This window comes from Sander lucioperca, chromosome 16 (assembly GCF_008315115.2).
Source record: "Sander lucioperca isolate FBNREF2018 chromosome 16, SLUC_FBN_1.2, whole genome shotgun sequence".
NCBI classification, from domain to species: domain Eukaryota; kingdom Metazoa; phylum Chordata; class Actinopteri; order Perciformes; family Percidae; genus Sander; species Sander lucioperca.
Window position 1 is genome coordinate 26,658,223 of NC_050188.1, and position 14,110 is coordinate 26,672,332.

General features: G+C 40.2%; 1 protein-coding gene across 3 annotated transcripts in view; it reads left to right on the plus strand.

The window, feature by feature from the left end:
* Positions 1-14,110, plus strand: part of thsd7aa (thrombospondin, type I, domain containing 7Aa) — a 209,529-nt gene that overhangs the window by 169,096 nt on the left and 26,323 nt on the right. For all 3 annotated transcript variants that reach the window (XM_031278516.2, XM_031278515.2, XM_035993166.1), the window contains exons 23-25: positions 4,260-4,433; positions 4,868-4,963; positions 10,090-10,172. In XM_031278516.2, the coding sequence (XP_031134376.1) occupies positions 4,260-4,433; positions 4,868-4,963; positions 10,090-10,172 (353 nt within the window). The remainder of the gene's footprint in view (positions 1-4,259; positions 4,434-4,867; positions 4,964-10,089; positions 10,173-14,110) is intronic.

The window sequence follows — 14,110 nt, forward strand, 5'->3', positions numbered from 1 at the left end:
CACAAAAATCCATATGGTCAGGCTTCAAGTAATGTCATTTTGTCCAAACTAACAGTAGTTTGGACCAATCAGCGTCCTAAAAGAAGCTACTGGCAGCTTTGTGTAGTTGTGTGTCACAATGCAACACATTCTCACTCCCATCGCGTAAAATACAGACCCTTGGTCAGGTGCCTTTGGCATTGTTATTGACGCTAAAAGTCTCCTTTAGCGTCATATCTAAACAAGATTTATCTAAAGGAGCTTGGTCGGGACTATTCGCGTTACTTTGGACGCTCTGGGTCGGGATGTGCGTTTAACTGGCATGCAGCACTTAATACAAAAACATAGATATGAATTTTCAGCGTGATATCACCAGCGTATCAAGTGATATCTAACATTATTCCAGCATTTATCTTATAAAACTGTAAATATAATAATAAAAAGAGGAATAAATAATGGTAAACCAAATGTTACACCAAACATTCAACTAAATATTGCACATTCGATTAATTGCGGCCTTCACGATAAGCTAATCGCATCCTTTCAAATCGCAATTTCGATTCATCGTTCAGCCCTATTTCAAGCACTGTGAAAGCTACGGTTCAGTGTTCTCCCATTATTTTTTAAACACAGAACTATAAATAATTAGTTATAAAGTTGAATTGGGAATGTACCTTAAAGGAAATTATGCTGTTTTTTTCATATTTCACAATGCCAATCAGGTAGAATTATTTGATGGATGTATCAAAACTGGTATGAGGAGTTTTGATACATCCATGTGTTTGTATGAGGGTGTTTGACCATCTCCATAGTGCTTATCTGGGGTTATACTGCAGAAATTGAATGCGGCAGAAAATTTTCCACATTCAGCCCTTTCAGCTAGTTGTGTGTTGTGGTTTAAAGAACGGCACCATTGTTCTTGGACTTTTTGTTGTAAGGTTAGGAGGATTTTCTGCATTCGATCCACATGTTGCTGTCTGCTGGATAGACACTCTACATTTTTATTAATCACGTACATTGTACATGTTTCAATCAGCCACTGTTAAAATGTACAAATGTCAATTTTAAGGCATACACTGTTTGCATCGATCAACTAGTCGTAGCGTGTGTGCTCACATTGAATGTCAATGCGAAGCCCTTATAGATTTTGTCCATTGACAATTCCAAGTCTATTCAAACAAGATTACTTCCTCAACAATGTTAACAAAAAGAGAAAGGTGACAAAGGCAAATGATTTGGGGGTGACTCTCTCGCATTGCCAGATCTTCCTCCTCAGCACTGCTGCGGAGGAGGCTAGTCCACACAGCATTCTGGGATGGGAGAAAAACGTGCTCTGGTTTACTGGCATTTCTTTAAACCAATCACAATTGCCTTGGGTGGTGCTAAGCCCCGGACACAATAATGGTGCCTCTGCAAAATCGCCTCAGGAAGGAACTTGTTTTGGTGGAATGTGTACGTTCAAAAGTAGTTTTAGTGGTGCAACAGAAAACTCAGATTGGACAGATAGTCTAGCTAGCTGTCTGGATTTACCCTGCAGAAATCTGAGGAGCAGTTAACCATAGTCCTCACAAATCCACCAGAGTCTAAAATGCCAACACAAAGAAAGAGGAAGGTGACGGACATCCGGCCTAAAAAGAGGGACATCCGGCGGAATTTTAAGGTGGCACCTAAACAATCCTAGAAGTGGAACGTCGTCATCGATAGCTTATTCCACAGTGTCTGCCAGGATAAACCAGCTGATGTTGTCTACTGGATAGACATTCGACATCCAACTGGTTAGACAACATACAGTATAAATATAACGGTATTCACTATTCAGTGTTTTCATCTCTAGTACCACCTATAGTGATTATTCCAGGCTTTCACAATAACAACAAAGACCTGGCAGTTGAAGCACTTACTGTTGAGTGTGTTTGATTGTAGGAGCTTCAAGAGCTCCAGAGTGTGCCACACAATGCAGCGCTGATGTTAACAGGTGGGAGGAAGAGAGCTGAGGACAATGCCGCAAGCTTTTACAGAGCAGATAACAGATGTTTGTGGCAGGCAACTTTTATTATGCCAAAATAAAAAGCTTTCAGTTGCTATCAAGCTGCCGAAAAAAAAAAAAAAAAGAAAAGAAAAAAAAACTGGCTGGTTACAGCAGCTGCACTGTGTGTACAGTATTTGTTCAAGCATGTACGTACATGTGTATACTTACACTGACTGCTCCAGCTTGGATTGTGTGTGTGGGTGTAATCAGCCCATAATCAAGTTAAGTGGCTTAGTGGAGATTACAAGGTCAAAGAGGGGCCTCAGATATGGTTCCTGCTTCTGTCCATTCTGACTACTTCAAAAAGAAAACCATTCACTCTGATGGAAACCCATTTTTAATAGAAATGTGATTTTACAATTCTTCTTCACTACCTGATTTAGTTATGTATTGGATGGGAGGCTTCATGATTAATTGAATGTGCAGAAATGTGCTCACATTAACCTTGGCATTACAGAGGGAGCAGAGTAATCTATTGAAGGAGAATCTTCTCTTGCTGAATCTTCTCTTTGCTGAGAATATCATTCTTCTGGGCAGGTGATCGTAATGACAACTGAATCAGGATTTTGGTAGGAAAATATCTGAGAGGAGGTGTTTTCATTTTGATTTCAGTTCAGTGTATGCTTTTGACCATTGTCACAGCCTTCCACTGCCAGTGAGTGAAGTGGACATTTGATATATACCTGCACCTGAATGAAACATGGCATATCTTCTGTGACATCTTAGAAAGATCAACTTTTTATTTATTTTTTATTTCCTATCTATCCAGGTTAGTCAATTGAGAACAAGTTCTCATTTGCAACGACGACCTGTCACATTCACACAGTTCCACATTCATGCCTGGAAGCTGCCCAGTACTACCACAGTCTGATCTGCTGGCCACTCTGCAGCGTTTCTTTTTTGGGGGGGAGGGTTAAGGGTGTTGCTCAAGGGCACCTCAGTGGTGGTAATGAGGGAGGGACAAGCACTGCTCTTTCACTTCCCCACCCAGATTTATCCTGTCGGTCTGGGGATTGAATCAACGACGTAACAAGAAAGAATGAGTTTTAAAAATCCAATATAATCCTGTTTTGCCTCAGTTTTCAAATATTCCGTGGTTCAGGGCAAAAATGTAGTATGTAACGATGTTGCCAATCAATCTACTAGTCCTCATAGTACTTGACTCTGATTGGCTGAAGTGCTGATTGGAGGCTTTCCAGTTCAAATACTGAAAATTGGCATAATTGGATGCTTTTAATAGTGCAGGGAAAATCAGACCTTTTTTTAAAACCGTTTTTTCTAATTCCCATATTTTATAAGCATATTCTATATTATAGTAAGCTTCCCTATTTCCTGCTCTGCTTTAGCTGCTGTCTTAACACATTCAGCATATGTACATTTCCACAGCACTGATTCTATCAGTACAACAACAGTCCTGTCATGTTCAACACTCAGCTGCTCTCACTTTAGCTTTTTAACAGCAATACTGTTTCTCTTCACTACTTCTCTTCAATCATCTTGAAAGTCCAGCATCTCACAAGACGGAATTCCTCCCTCTCTGTTTTTTAATATGAAAAATCTGCAGGAAGTTCTGTGGTAGTAATGAATTTAGACGTCTGACCAAAAAAAGGCTCAAGGTTCACTGAGTGGTATTTTTCTATGCTTTTAACCACATCTTCGTCAGTCGATGCCCTTGGCTCAGTTGTCATGGAAATAGCTCAGCTGTCGTCACTTTTCCGAAGTCGATGTGATGAAAGCTTCGAAAAATCTGAGTTATTGTTTTTTGCCAAACTACTGTTTACAATGTTAAGAATGAACTTACAATCTCACATGTAGACATCTACTGTGTTGTATTTCATTGAAGGTAGCTTAACAGTGAGTTAACAGTGAGTTAACAGTGAGTTAACAGTGAGCAAAGTAGAAGCAAGTGGAATTGATTAGTGAAGTCAGAGTATAGTTAATTCAACACCCTCTCAGTGTTTTTTTTACCTGGCCTTTATAAGCTACCCGTCTGTATTTGTTAATGCTTGCAGCTTGACACAACTCAGCCATTATTTGAATGCATTTTTTTGGATTTGACCATTTTAAGATATGTCTAATTGTCAGCTGTTGTCAGTTCAAAAAGAATGGTGGTACAGGTGATTCAGGCTTAAAAACATGAATTATGGCCACACTAAATGCACTTGCTTTCCCTTCAGTAAAAATTATGTTCCTTTCAATGCAGCACAGTGATTTAGAGTTTTAGTTGCTGAACTCTCTGTATGTTCTGTAGGAGAGTGCTACCTGACAGACTGGACAGTTTGGAGTCCGTGCCAGCTAAGCTGCGTGAGTGGGGATGACCTGGGTTTTGGCTCAGTCCAGGTGCGGTCCCGAGCCGTGTTGGCCCAGGATCCAGAAAACCTGCTGCAGTGTCCAGAACAGGAGCTGGAGGCTCGGCCGTGTACAGGTCAGTCTGGCAGAGTCCTGCTTGAACTCAAAATGACACTAAAGTCATTCACAGAGGCATATTATAGGAGTGCATGTTGTAGCTACAGCAGGGGCCATTTTAGCCCTTAAAAAAAAAGAAATTGCCAAAAAAAAAGTCTGTGTTAATCTTTTGTGAGCTAAGGAGTTCTGCTCTGAGAATATCACAACATTGTGAAACTAAACCCAGCATCTGGATGCCTAGATCATTCAGAAAAAGTAGGTTTTCTTAGAATTGATGGTGTCTTTCTAGTTACACAATTCAGTGTTTTCCCTATCACGATGTTTTTTTTTTTTAAATGTAAAAGGGTTCCAGGCACCCCTAAAGCTCTGATCCTAGAATCGCCCCTGATCTACAGTATAAACTACAGTGTTATTAAAGCTTTTAACAAAGTCATGGCCATGCTTTTCCTGCAGAGGGTCAGTGTTTGGAATACAAGTGGAGGACTGGACCATGGAGGGCTTCATCTCGCCACGTCTGGTGTCAGCGCTCAGATGGGCTAAATGTCACAGGTAAGCATAATATATAGAGCTCTCTGGGTGAAACTGTTGATAGCCAAGCGTGAACTGGATTTAGGACCTGGTTACTAGGGGTGACACGATTCTTCAAATCCATCATTCAATTTGACTTTCCATTTTAAGGTCAGGTGTGAGACTAAAAGTAAAATCAAATTGGGTCCAGATGTTGTAAATGGTGCCCCAGGATTCTTCCCATTTATGCTGATGTTTTGAAAACTTAGTCCGCAGTTTCTCCAGGTGGATCACTGAAACAAGTTCATGTAGCCAGTTTCTTAAACCTGGTGGATTTGATATATTCCAGTCCTTTTGCCAGAACCATGCCCATCAATAAGGCTGTTTGAATGTGTAGAGGGAGGATTAAAGAGTCCTCTGAGCATCCAAAAAGGGCCAATTGTCTGTCTTATGATAAAGACAAAGATCCTTGACCAGAAAGGGTAAATTAATGGGCCGCTCCAAAATAAATGCAGCAATATACCATTATCTGATTTATGTTTGTCACACATTGGAGAAAGGGGGGTCAATGTATGTAACATGACCTTAGAATAATGAAAACGGTGCATCACTTTAAACTGAAATAACCTGCGTCCGCTATTTATTGAACAACTGTGAATATGGGATAGTGCAGTCCTCCATATTGTATCAGACAGTTTTAGTTTGTAATATGGGTTATTTTGTCAGGGGCAAGATTAAAAAAGGTCGGAAAAAGTATTGTGTAATAATAACTAATAATAATAACACAAAAACATCATACAATTTTAGAAATATGTATTCACAATAAATTCAACAATAACATAAAATGTACATATGGTCATCACCACCCAGTGGATATTACACATGCCTTTGGTGTGGGAGATCTGGGCTCAATTCCCACTGCGATACATCAACCAATGTGTCCCTGAGCAAGACACTTAACCCAATACACAATACACATATTAACCCACACTTCCTCCTGCGTATTTACTGACCAGCAGCTATCGGGTCGCCGGTGAAGGCCCTCCTGTAGTGTTCTCTGTCCTGCTGTTGTCTCCGTCATGCTGCCTGGCCCTGTACCCATACATCCATGCCCTGTACCCATGTATCCATGCCCTGTACCCATACATCATGCCCTGTACCGGGGTTAGCTTCTGTTTCGGGGGAGGGGGGCTTTGCGTTCTTCTTTACCTTGTTAAGGTAAGCTAGGTTAGCCTCCTTGCGCGCACTTCTCAAATGTACTTTCAAATTCGTGGGATTTTTCCCTTTAATACATTGTCCACATATTTTATCACCTGCCACTGCAAGGCACTTTTATCTGACACAGTCATAAAAGTTGAAGTTTTTGCAACCAATGAAATGAGATGTCTACAGTCGGACAATTTAGACAACTTTAAATCCATCCATGTGAAATCAGACCCTTGATATTAAATACTTAAATAGTCTGTGCAGACCAGTCTGTTTTGCATCTTTGACACACAAGGTCTTGCGCAATGCGTGGCAATGTGATAATGTAGATAAGGTTACTTAAAACTGTCTCCTCCATAGTGTCAAAATCCCAGATCGCTTTCTAAGCAGTAAATTCCTAACTACTTAATTCCTAAATTAAGTAAATTCCAGGAAACTTTAAGCAGATGAGGCTTTAATCCGTAGCAGTGCCACAGACAAAGTTTAATCCCATTGTCCATCACATGTCAGGGTTAAGCTCACTGCTGATAGCGTTGTTCCCAGTTCCACTAAGCATAATTTTTCCTCTGATATGCCATTTGATTTGAAGGGCTATCTGAAAGAATGAGTTCCTCTGGTCGGGGCATCTGCTTTTATTTACAGCTCCTGCTTCATACAGGCCTGGAGCCATGTCATATTTCTGGGTTCAGTGAGCATACAACACTGCGCCCTGAGTATAAGTGAATGAGAAATGTCAGCACAGCCATTACTCCAGATGGTGTGCCTATGTGTGGCTGCCCTGATTGGCACAATGCATCTTTTACCTTCTTGTAAATGTTTCCTCGCAAGCAGTGGGGATTTCCTCATGAATATTCATACTGAGCTCTCTCCCCGAGTATGCCACCTTATAAATATTCAAGAAACTCTGATAGATTACAATGTTTTTGCAGGCATGTGTTCTCTCTTGATGTCTGCTGGTTGGATCAAGTCAGTTGTACTGTCTGTCTACGTTATCCAGCTTATTCTATCCACAGTGGGGGCACACACACACACACTACTTACCCCACATTGTGTACAACTCAACAAAACCCTGGTAGAACCTGGTTACCAAATGATAGAGCTGCTACTGACAAAAGTGTGAATTCATACATAGGAATTAAATGAAATTAAAAACATGTAGATCCCCTCTGTAAAAAGTGTCTTCTCTCTTGTATATTTGCCAACGTCTTGATTTACTCCTGAGTGGTACACTTGAAAGATCTTGACTTTTCCTCCAGGCACTTTAGATATAGAAGAAGACATATTTTATTGACAATTGTTTCACTCTGTTGTTTATTCTATAGCAATGATAGAACCATTTTAACATTGCTATGAGGGACTTTTAAAGCTAACCAATCCCGTGATCTGGTGTCATGATGGTTCAGTTTGAACTCGGGATGTTAAATATCTCAGCATTTTTGAATACCAAGTTTTTAATTCAAAACACAGGTATGCTGATCCTGTCTAGATGTCAGTGATGACCATTCAACCATTTCATACTTGTATAACTCACAGTTGTGAGTTCAATAGTTCCCTTAAGGGGTAACTACCGTTTTTTTTCAACCTGGACAGAATCAATTTAAATGTTTGGTTACACTTTACTTGAAGGTATCTAGGTAAGAGTGACATGACACTGTCATGAACATGTCATAAACATTATAACCAAGTCATAAACGCTTATGACATAACGCTTCTGTCATCATGTGTCATTCGGTTTTTGTCATGAGAAGTTAGGGTTAGGGTTAGGGTTAGGGTTCATGTGTCATGACAGTGTCATGTCAGTCTTATGTAGATACCTTCAAGTAAAGTGTTATCAAATGTTTAGTGCTTAAAATAAGTAATTCCTGTTAGATTTGTTGGACAATAAGCCCTTTTTGGGACTGTCTCAGGAAAACAGTTCAGGATGTTACCCATTGAAAAACGTAGGGAAGTGGCTGTGTGTTGCTTGTAATCGCAGCTTGCTCTACGGCAAGCTTGTGGCATGGATTAATAATTAATAATTAATTCATACCAAAATATGTACTGATAATTTAAAGCTCAAAAACATTGTGTAATGTGTAATGATTGTGTAACTATAGTGACCACACTCAACTTTATAGCTATTTAATAATACGTTTTTATCTTAACCACAGTATCACAATATATTTCACGTCAGTGTCTCCTCTCGAATTTTATCAGCACCGGGGGGAAAGGCGTTAGTTGTACTTAAAGGATAACTACTGTTTAATTCAACCCTATTTTCCTATGTTCTTGTGTCTAAGAGACTGATGGGAACAACAATCTTTGACATTGGTCCAGTATTAAGAGAGATCGCTGCAGTCGGCAGCGGAGAAACAAACTACAATGTAAGTTAATAGGACAATTGTCCAGCTTGTAAATTTACCTTCATGAAAGTGCTCGTTTTGCCGCTGACAGACTCAGATTAATATAATAAGTGTCTGACAACATTATGGAAAGGATTTCTAAGGAGGTCGACCTTTCTGTTAAAGAGTAAGATCCTTTTTTTAAACATAAAAACGTCCGCGAAATTGCGTTAGCTAAACCCACCAGACTCAATGTAAATAAACAGTAATTTTTTCATCGTAAAATACACTTCATTCAAAGTCGACAGAAACAAAATAAAACTATGAAAAGCCGTTTTGGGTCGTCTTTCCACTTTTCCAACCATCACAACTCTAGTTTTCGTTGAATGTGAAAATATGTTGGCTCTATACATGCTAAAAGTATTGCTTTTTTAAATGGAGTCTGGTGGGTTTAGTGCTAGCGACTTCAGAGCTGTTTCTGGTTAAACAGAAAGGTCTCAAAGAGCTTTTAAAGGTCTATCTCTGTAGGGATCCTTTCCATAATGTTGTCAGACAATTAGAATATTAATCTGAGCTGTCAGTGGCAAAACGAGCACTTTTGTGAAGGTAAATTCAAGCTGTACAATTGCCCTATAAACTTACATTGTAGCTTGTTTCTCCGCTGCTGACTGCAGTGATCTCTCTTAATACTGGACCAATGTCAAAGATAGTTGTTCCCATCAGTCACTTAGACACAAGAACATAGGAGAATAGGGTCCAGGTTGAAAAAAAACGGTCGTTACCCTTTAACATTAATTCGCTGGTGGTGGGTCTGATATGGCCTGTACCCCGAGGCATCAGCAAACTTCCTGTTATTGCCGTAAGCACGTAGCACCCAGTGCTGGGGTATGTGATTTGCTGGGTTCAGCTTAGCCTAGCGCTGTAATCCAGGGTCAAAGCAATCATACTAAAAATAACTTTATGAGCATGTTTAACGTTGTTGTAACCTTATAACTTTACCGTACGGTAAGCATTAGCATGAGCCACTTGTCATTGCAGCACATTGTAATAAACTGGATCGATATTGAAATATCATATCAATAAATTAGCTCTCTACTGTGGCTACTGTGCTGCAAAGTGGCATATCATGAATCAAGTATTATGATGTGTGTCAAAACAATCTGTTACTAGATATAATTAAATTGTATAATTTACAATTACTCTCTAACGTATCATCTGGTGTTTCCCATGTTTTGCCTGAAGCTAGAGCAACTACAGGGGTTAAAGATTATATGAAGTCTTTGACAGGCGACCAAATGACAGGAGACCAAATAACACGCTCCGTTAAAATGGGATAATGTAAGCACTCAACTAAACACAATACTGTATATAACATAGGTGTAGTCGTAGGTGTCTGACATTTTAATGCAGAAATATTACATATTATATCTTTAAGTTAAATTCATTGTAACACAACAAACAAACTGAAGTGAAAAGCAGTTAGGAAACCACAATTGTTCCTGTTCATGGACGTTTTTTGTTGCTAGACTGTAATGTTGTTACTTATGGACTACAAGTAAAGGTCTGACACTTTTTTATTTATTTTCTTGATATCTTACAGCTCTGACACTTGAGTTTGACCTTTTGGCCTTTGCTCCGCAGGTGGATGCCCGATGACAGCCAAGCCCATGGCTGACCGATCCTGTGACCCGCCCTGCATTAAGCCACGCTCCCTGTGCACAGAGGTGAGTTTTGGACAGTGAGTAATGACGAATATTGCATGCATCTTTCGGCACATCCTGTCTTCAGCTTCCACAGTGCTGCTACTTTGCTGCCCTGTATGGTAATTTCTGTAAAGCTGTTTGACCAGGGACTGAGTGTAAATTCACTTTGGCCTCTTGTGGTGTCTGTTATTGTCTTTTGACACATTTGGCTTCTCTTGCAGTCTCTTGGCATCTTTCAGTGCTTCTGTGTGTCTACTGGCATATCATGGTGTCTCTTGGCCTTTTTTGGTGTCTCTTGGTGTATCTCTGTGTCCTTATGACATCTCGTCACATCCGGGCGTTACTTAACGCTTCTTGGTAGATGGGGCAGATCGGTGCTTCGATCCCTGGCCCCTGCACTTTACATATCCTTGGGCAAGATACTGAACCCTGATTGCCCCTGATGGCTGTGCCATCAGTGTATTAGTGTGCATGTATATCAGTATTTGTGGTCCTACTGTCAGTCTCAAATATAGCTTAAATGTGATATGCTACTTCTGTACACTTTTTTTTTAAACAATTTCTTTATTGATTTTTTGCACTCACAGGTAGTACATTACAACTTTTGTTTAACAATCCCTCATATGACAGTATCACATGTACAGAACAATTGCACCTCCAGCAAAACCATGATACGCATACAGAGAAAAGAAATAAGAGTTGCACCTCTGCTATCACCCTCGAAGACATGCCTCAGTCCTTTCTCCTTCTGGGATTCACCACTTATTTAAATTTTAGGTATCCTGTCCCGCATTAACCCTCTGTAGAAGCTCCCATATGTCTCCTTTTTTCATATATTGGTCAATGGTTTCCAGATTTTCTCCTACACCCCAAATTTTTTTTTAACATATAGGTTAATCTCTCCATGGACATACATTGCGCCATATTCTTGATCCAAGCACCAATTGTAGGTGCCTCCATTTTCTTCCAGATGAGAGCTTTAGTCCTTTTGCCTGCAGTATAGCAAAATCAATACATATTTATTCTTGGGGTTTCAGATTTAGATTAGTTGGATGAACATGGTTTTATTGATCACCTTACTCCAGAATTTTTTAATTTTGTCACAATCCCAGACACAGTGCATAAATGTTCCTTTAGCCTCACTGTATTTAAAACAAAGGTCAGGTATATTACTGTTGTATTTATTTAATTTGACAGGAGTTGTGTATGTCTGCATCAGCCAATTATATTGGAGTAGCTTTTAATTAGAGTTTGCTGTTTGTTTCTGACATGCATCACAGGTCTTCTTCCAATCGTTTTTTGAGATGTCCTCTTTTAAGTCGGCCCTCCATGACTCAAGTCTGGCTATCAATGTTTCTTTAGAGCCAGATGCACACCAGTTATATATTGATGGAATCAAACCCCTCTCATTACAATTGTTTGTTATAATTCCTTCTTAGGATGAGAGTGCAGGAATTCTGACTGATTGGTTTTGCATTGAAGAAATGAAGTACCTCACTTGGAGATTTAAAAAAAAATGTTTCCTTGGGATGTCATATGTTAGAGAGATTTCTTCAAAGGTCATTATAATGCATCCAGCTTGCCTGGTTTAAATGTAATATTGCCCCACACTGGGCTGAATGGTGACAGAGAGTCCAATATGTTAATGTACCTCATACCATACATTAACCATATTAAGAACTTTAGGGTGAGCAGTATGTGTTCTTAAGTACTTTAGACTTCAGTTCAAACCAGCCTCTGGAGACTCGAACAGCTGAGTCGCAGCGACAGCATCAGCTGGTTTGAGTCCAGCTGAGACGGGCCGGTTCAGACCGCTGAAGCTTTTCTCTGCAACGTTCTAAATGGTTTCGTCTCGTCGCAAATGTGTCTTCTTTCTCTGTGTCTGTAGACCTCCAATATGGCTGAGAAGGCCAGATTGAGCCCCAGACCTCCTCTTGGGATAAAAGCAGAGCATCTGGATAGTCTAAGGAGAGAAGAAAAAAATGAAAATAAAGAAAACACAATATTCTGACTCACTTGGTGTTGCTACCTGTTGTTAAGCTTTCCCCATTACCCTCTCTGAACACACCTGGTTTAAAGCACTGCATGTTAAAGAACAGCTGCTAATGTGTTTTAATAGAAATACACAGCAGCAAAACAGACACTCCACGAAAACCTGCTTTCAAACAGGGCAACTCAGAATACACTGAAATAAAAAATCCATCCATCCATTAGCGACCCCCGCTTTTCCTTTAGAGGATCCCAGCCAACATTGGGCGAGAGGAGGGAAACACGCTGCATGGGTCGCCATTCAATCACAGGGCTGACACTTTTTTTTTTAAATAAATCGTCATCAAAACGTTATTGCAATTACAAATGCTGTTTTGTTTTCCAATATTTTTTACGGGATGTTGAGCTTCACCTTGTTCTGATATATAATGTTTTGTGTGGTTCTGGAGGAGCAGTGTCTGAGAAAACAACCCCGGTGATACCCAAAGGGTTTTCTCAGCTTGGGCTTGTGGACTATAGATTATTAAAGGAGGGCCTGTTTAACAAACTGGTGGTGGCATGGTTAGGGTCTAATGCTAATATCTCATTGGTTGCATTATGGTGAAAAAGTTTGACTAATACTAAGGACTAAAAGTAAAAGTACTAAAAGTACCGGTATGATAAATGAAAAAAATGTATATCCCTTAAAATATTAGTTTCATACTAAAACTGAGATATCACATTGCCACTCATGGTAAAAGGATACCTTACCCTTGTGAGGATGAGGTTTTTACAGCGCAAATATCTGCCACGAGGCACTATACACCACAGAACAGGAGATGAATTGTGTTTGTTATACCATGTGGTTGTATGAGTCAGAGATGCGGTTGCTAGGAAAAAGCTAGATGTCTGGAGGATGAGAGGAGTGTGGGTACATTTTAACTGTGTATGTATGAACATTCCAGCAGCACCCTCCAGAGACTGGACCCAGATATATATAAAAATGATAACACGGTGCTGAACTGCACTTCTCTTCCTTTGTTTTTCATTAAGGGAATGTAAATGATCATTTCCTATTTCCTGCTCTGTCCGTGGTGGGCGTACTGTTTGTACGGCGGGGATATCTGGGGCCGATTATCCTCCAGAGATTGTCGGGGAACTGGGGACCCCCTGCAGGGTGATGAATAGAGCCAGGAAGAGAGAGAGAGAAAGATGTGGAGGAGGGGTGGCTTCCCTGCACACACACACACACACACACACACACACACACACACACACACACACACACACACACACACACACACACACACACCCTGTCTGACAGAACAGACAGCAGACTGCAGTACTGTTGCTGAGCTGATTTAATGAATCAATAATGAATCAATAATGAATCAATCCTAGAGGATAAGTGTGTTTTCTAAGTGTGATTCTGAACACCCTTGCAAAAGGCTCAGTGCAGACCATGTGAAGTATGCCATAGTTTGCCTGTCCCAGAATCTGAGACATTAAACCCTTGAGTTGGCAAAGAATCCATACTCGTACCCATATTTACAGTAAACGTAGCATACATGTTATTTTTTTTTTTAAATAGACCCTTTTGTAAAGGGAGCTGAAGAACATGAGCCAAAATGCAGTCAACCCACACAGACTACAGTTGTGCACCGCCCTTAAACAGACACCTGGACCTGGCCTGGATCCACACCTTTTGATTAAGGGCTATATTTTGTTATTCCGTTCCCAAAGACAAAGTGATGTGCTTGCTTTGGACCGACAGAAAAAAAGAGATTTGCAGAGCCCTGGATTCAATCTAGGTAGCAGAACTCTAAAAACAAACCCAAACAGAGAGTACATCCACACAGGCAGCAGCATGGTTTGCCACTGATTACTGTAACACATAACCACAGCTCAGGTAACAATACCTGCACTTCACAGTTCACGCTTTGTCTGTCTCTTTATCTGCCTCAAATACATTCTGATATATCTGATAGAGA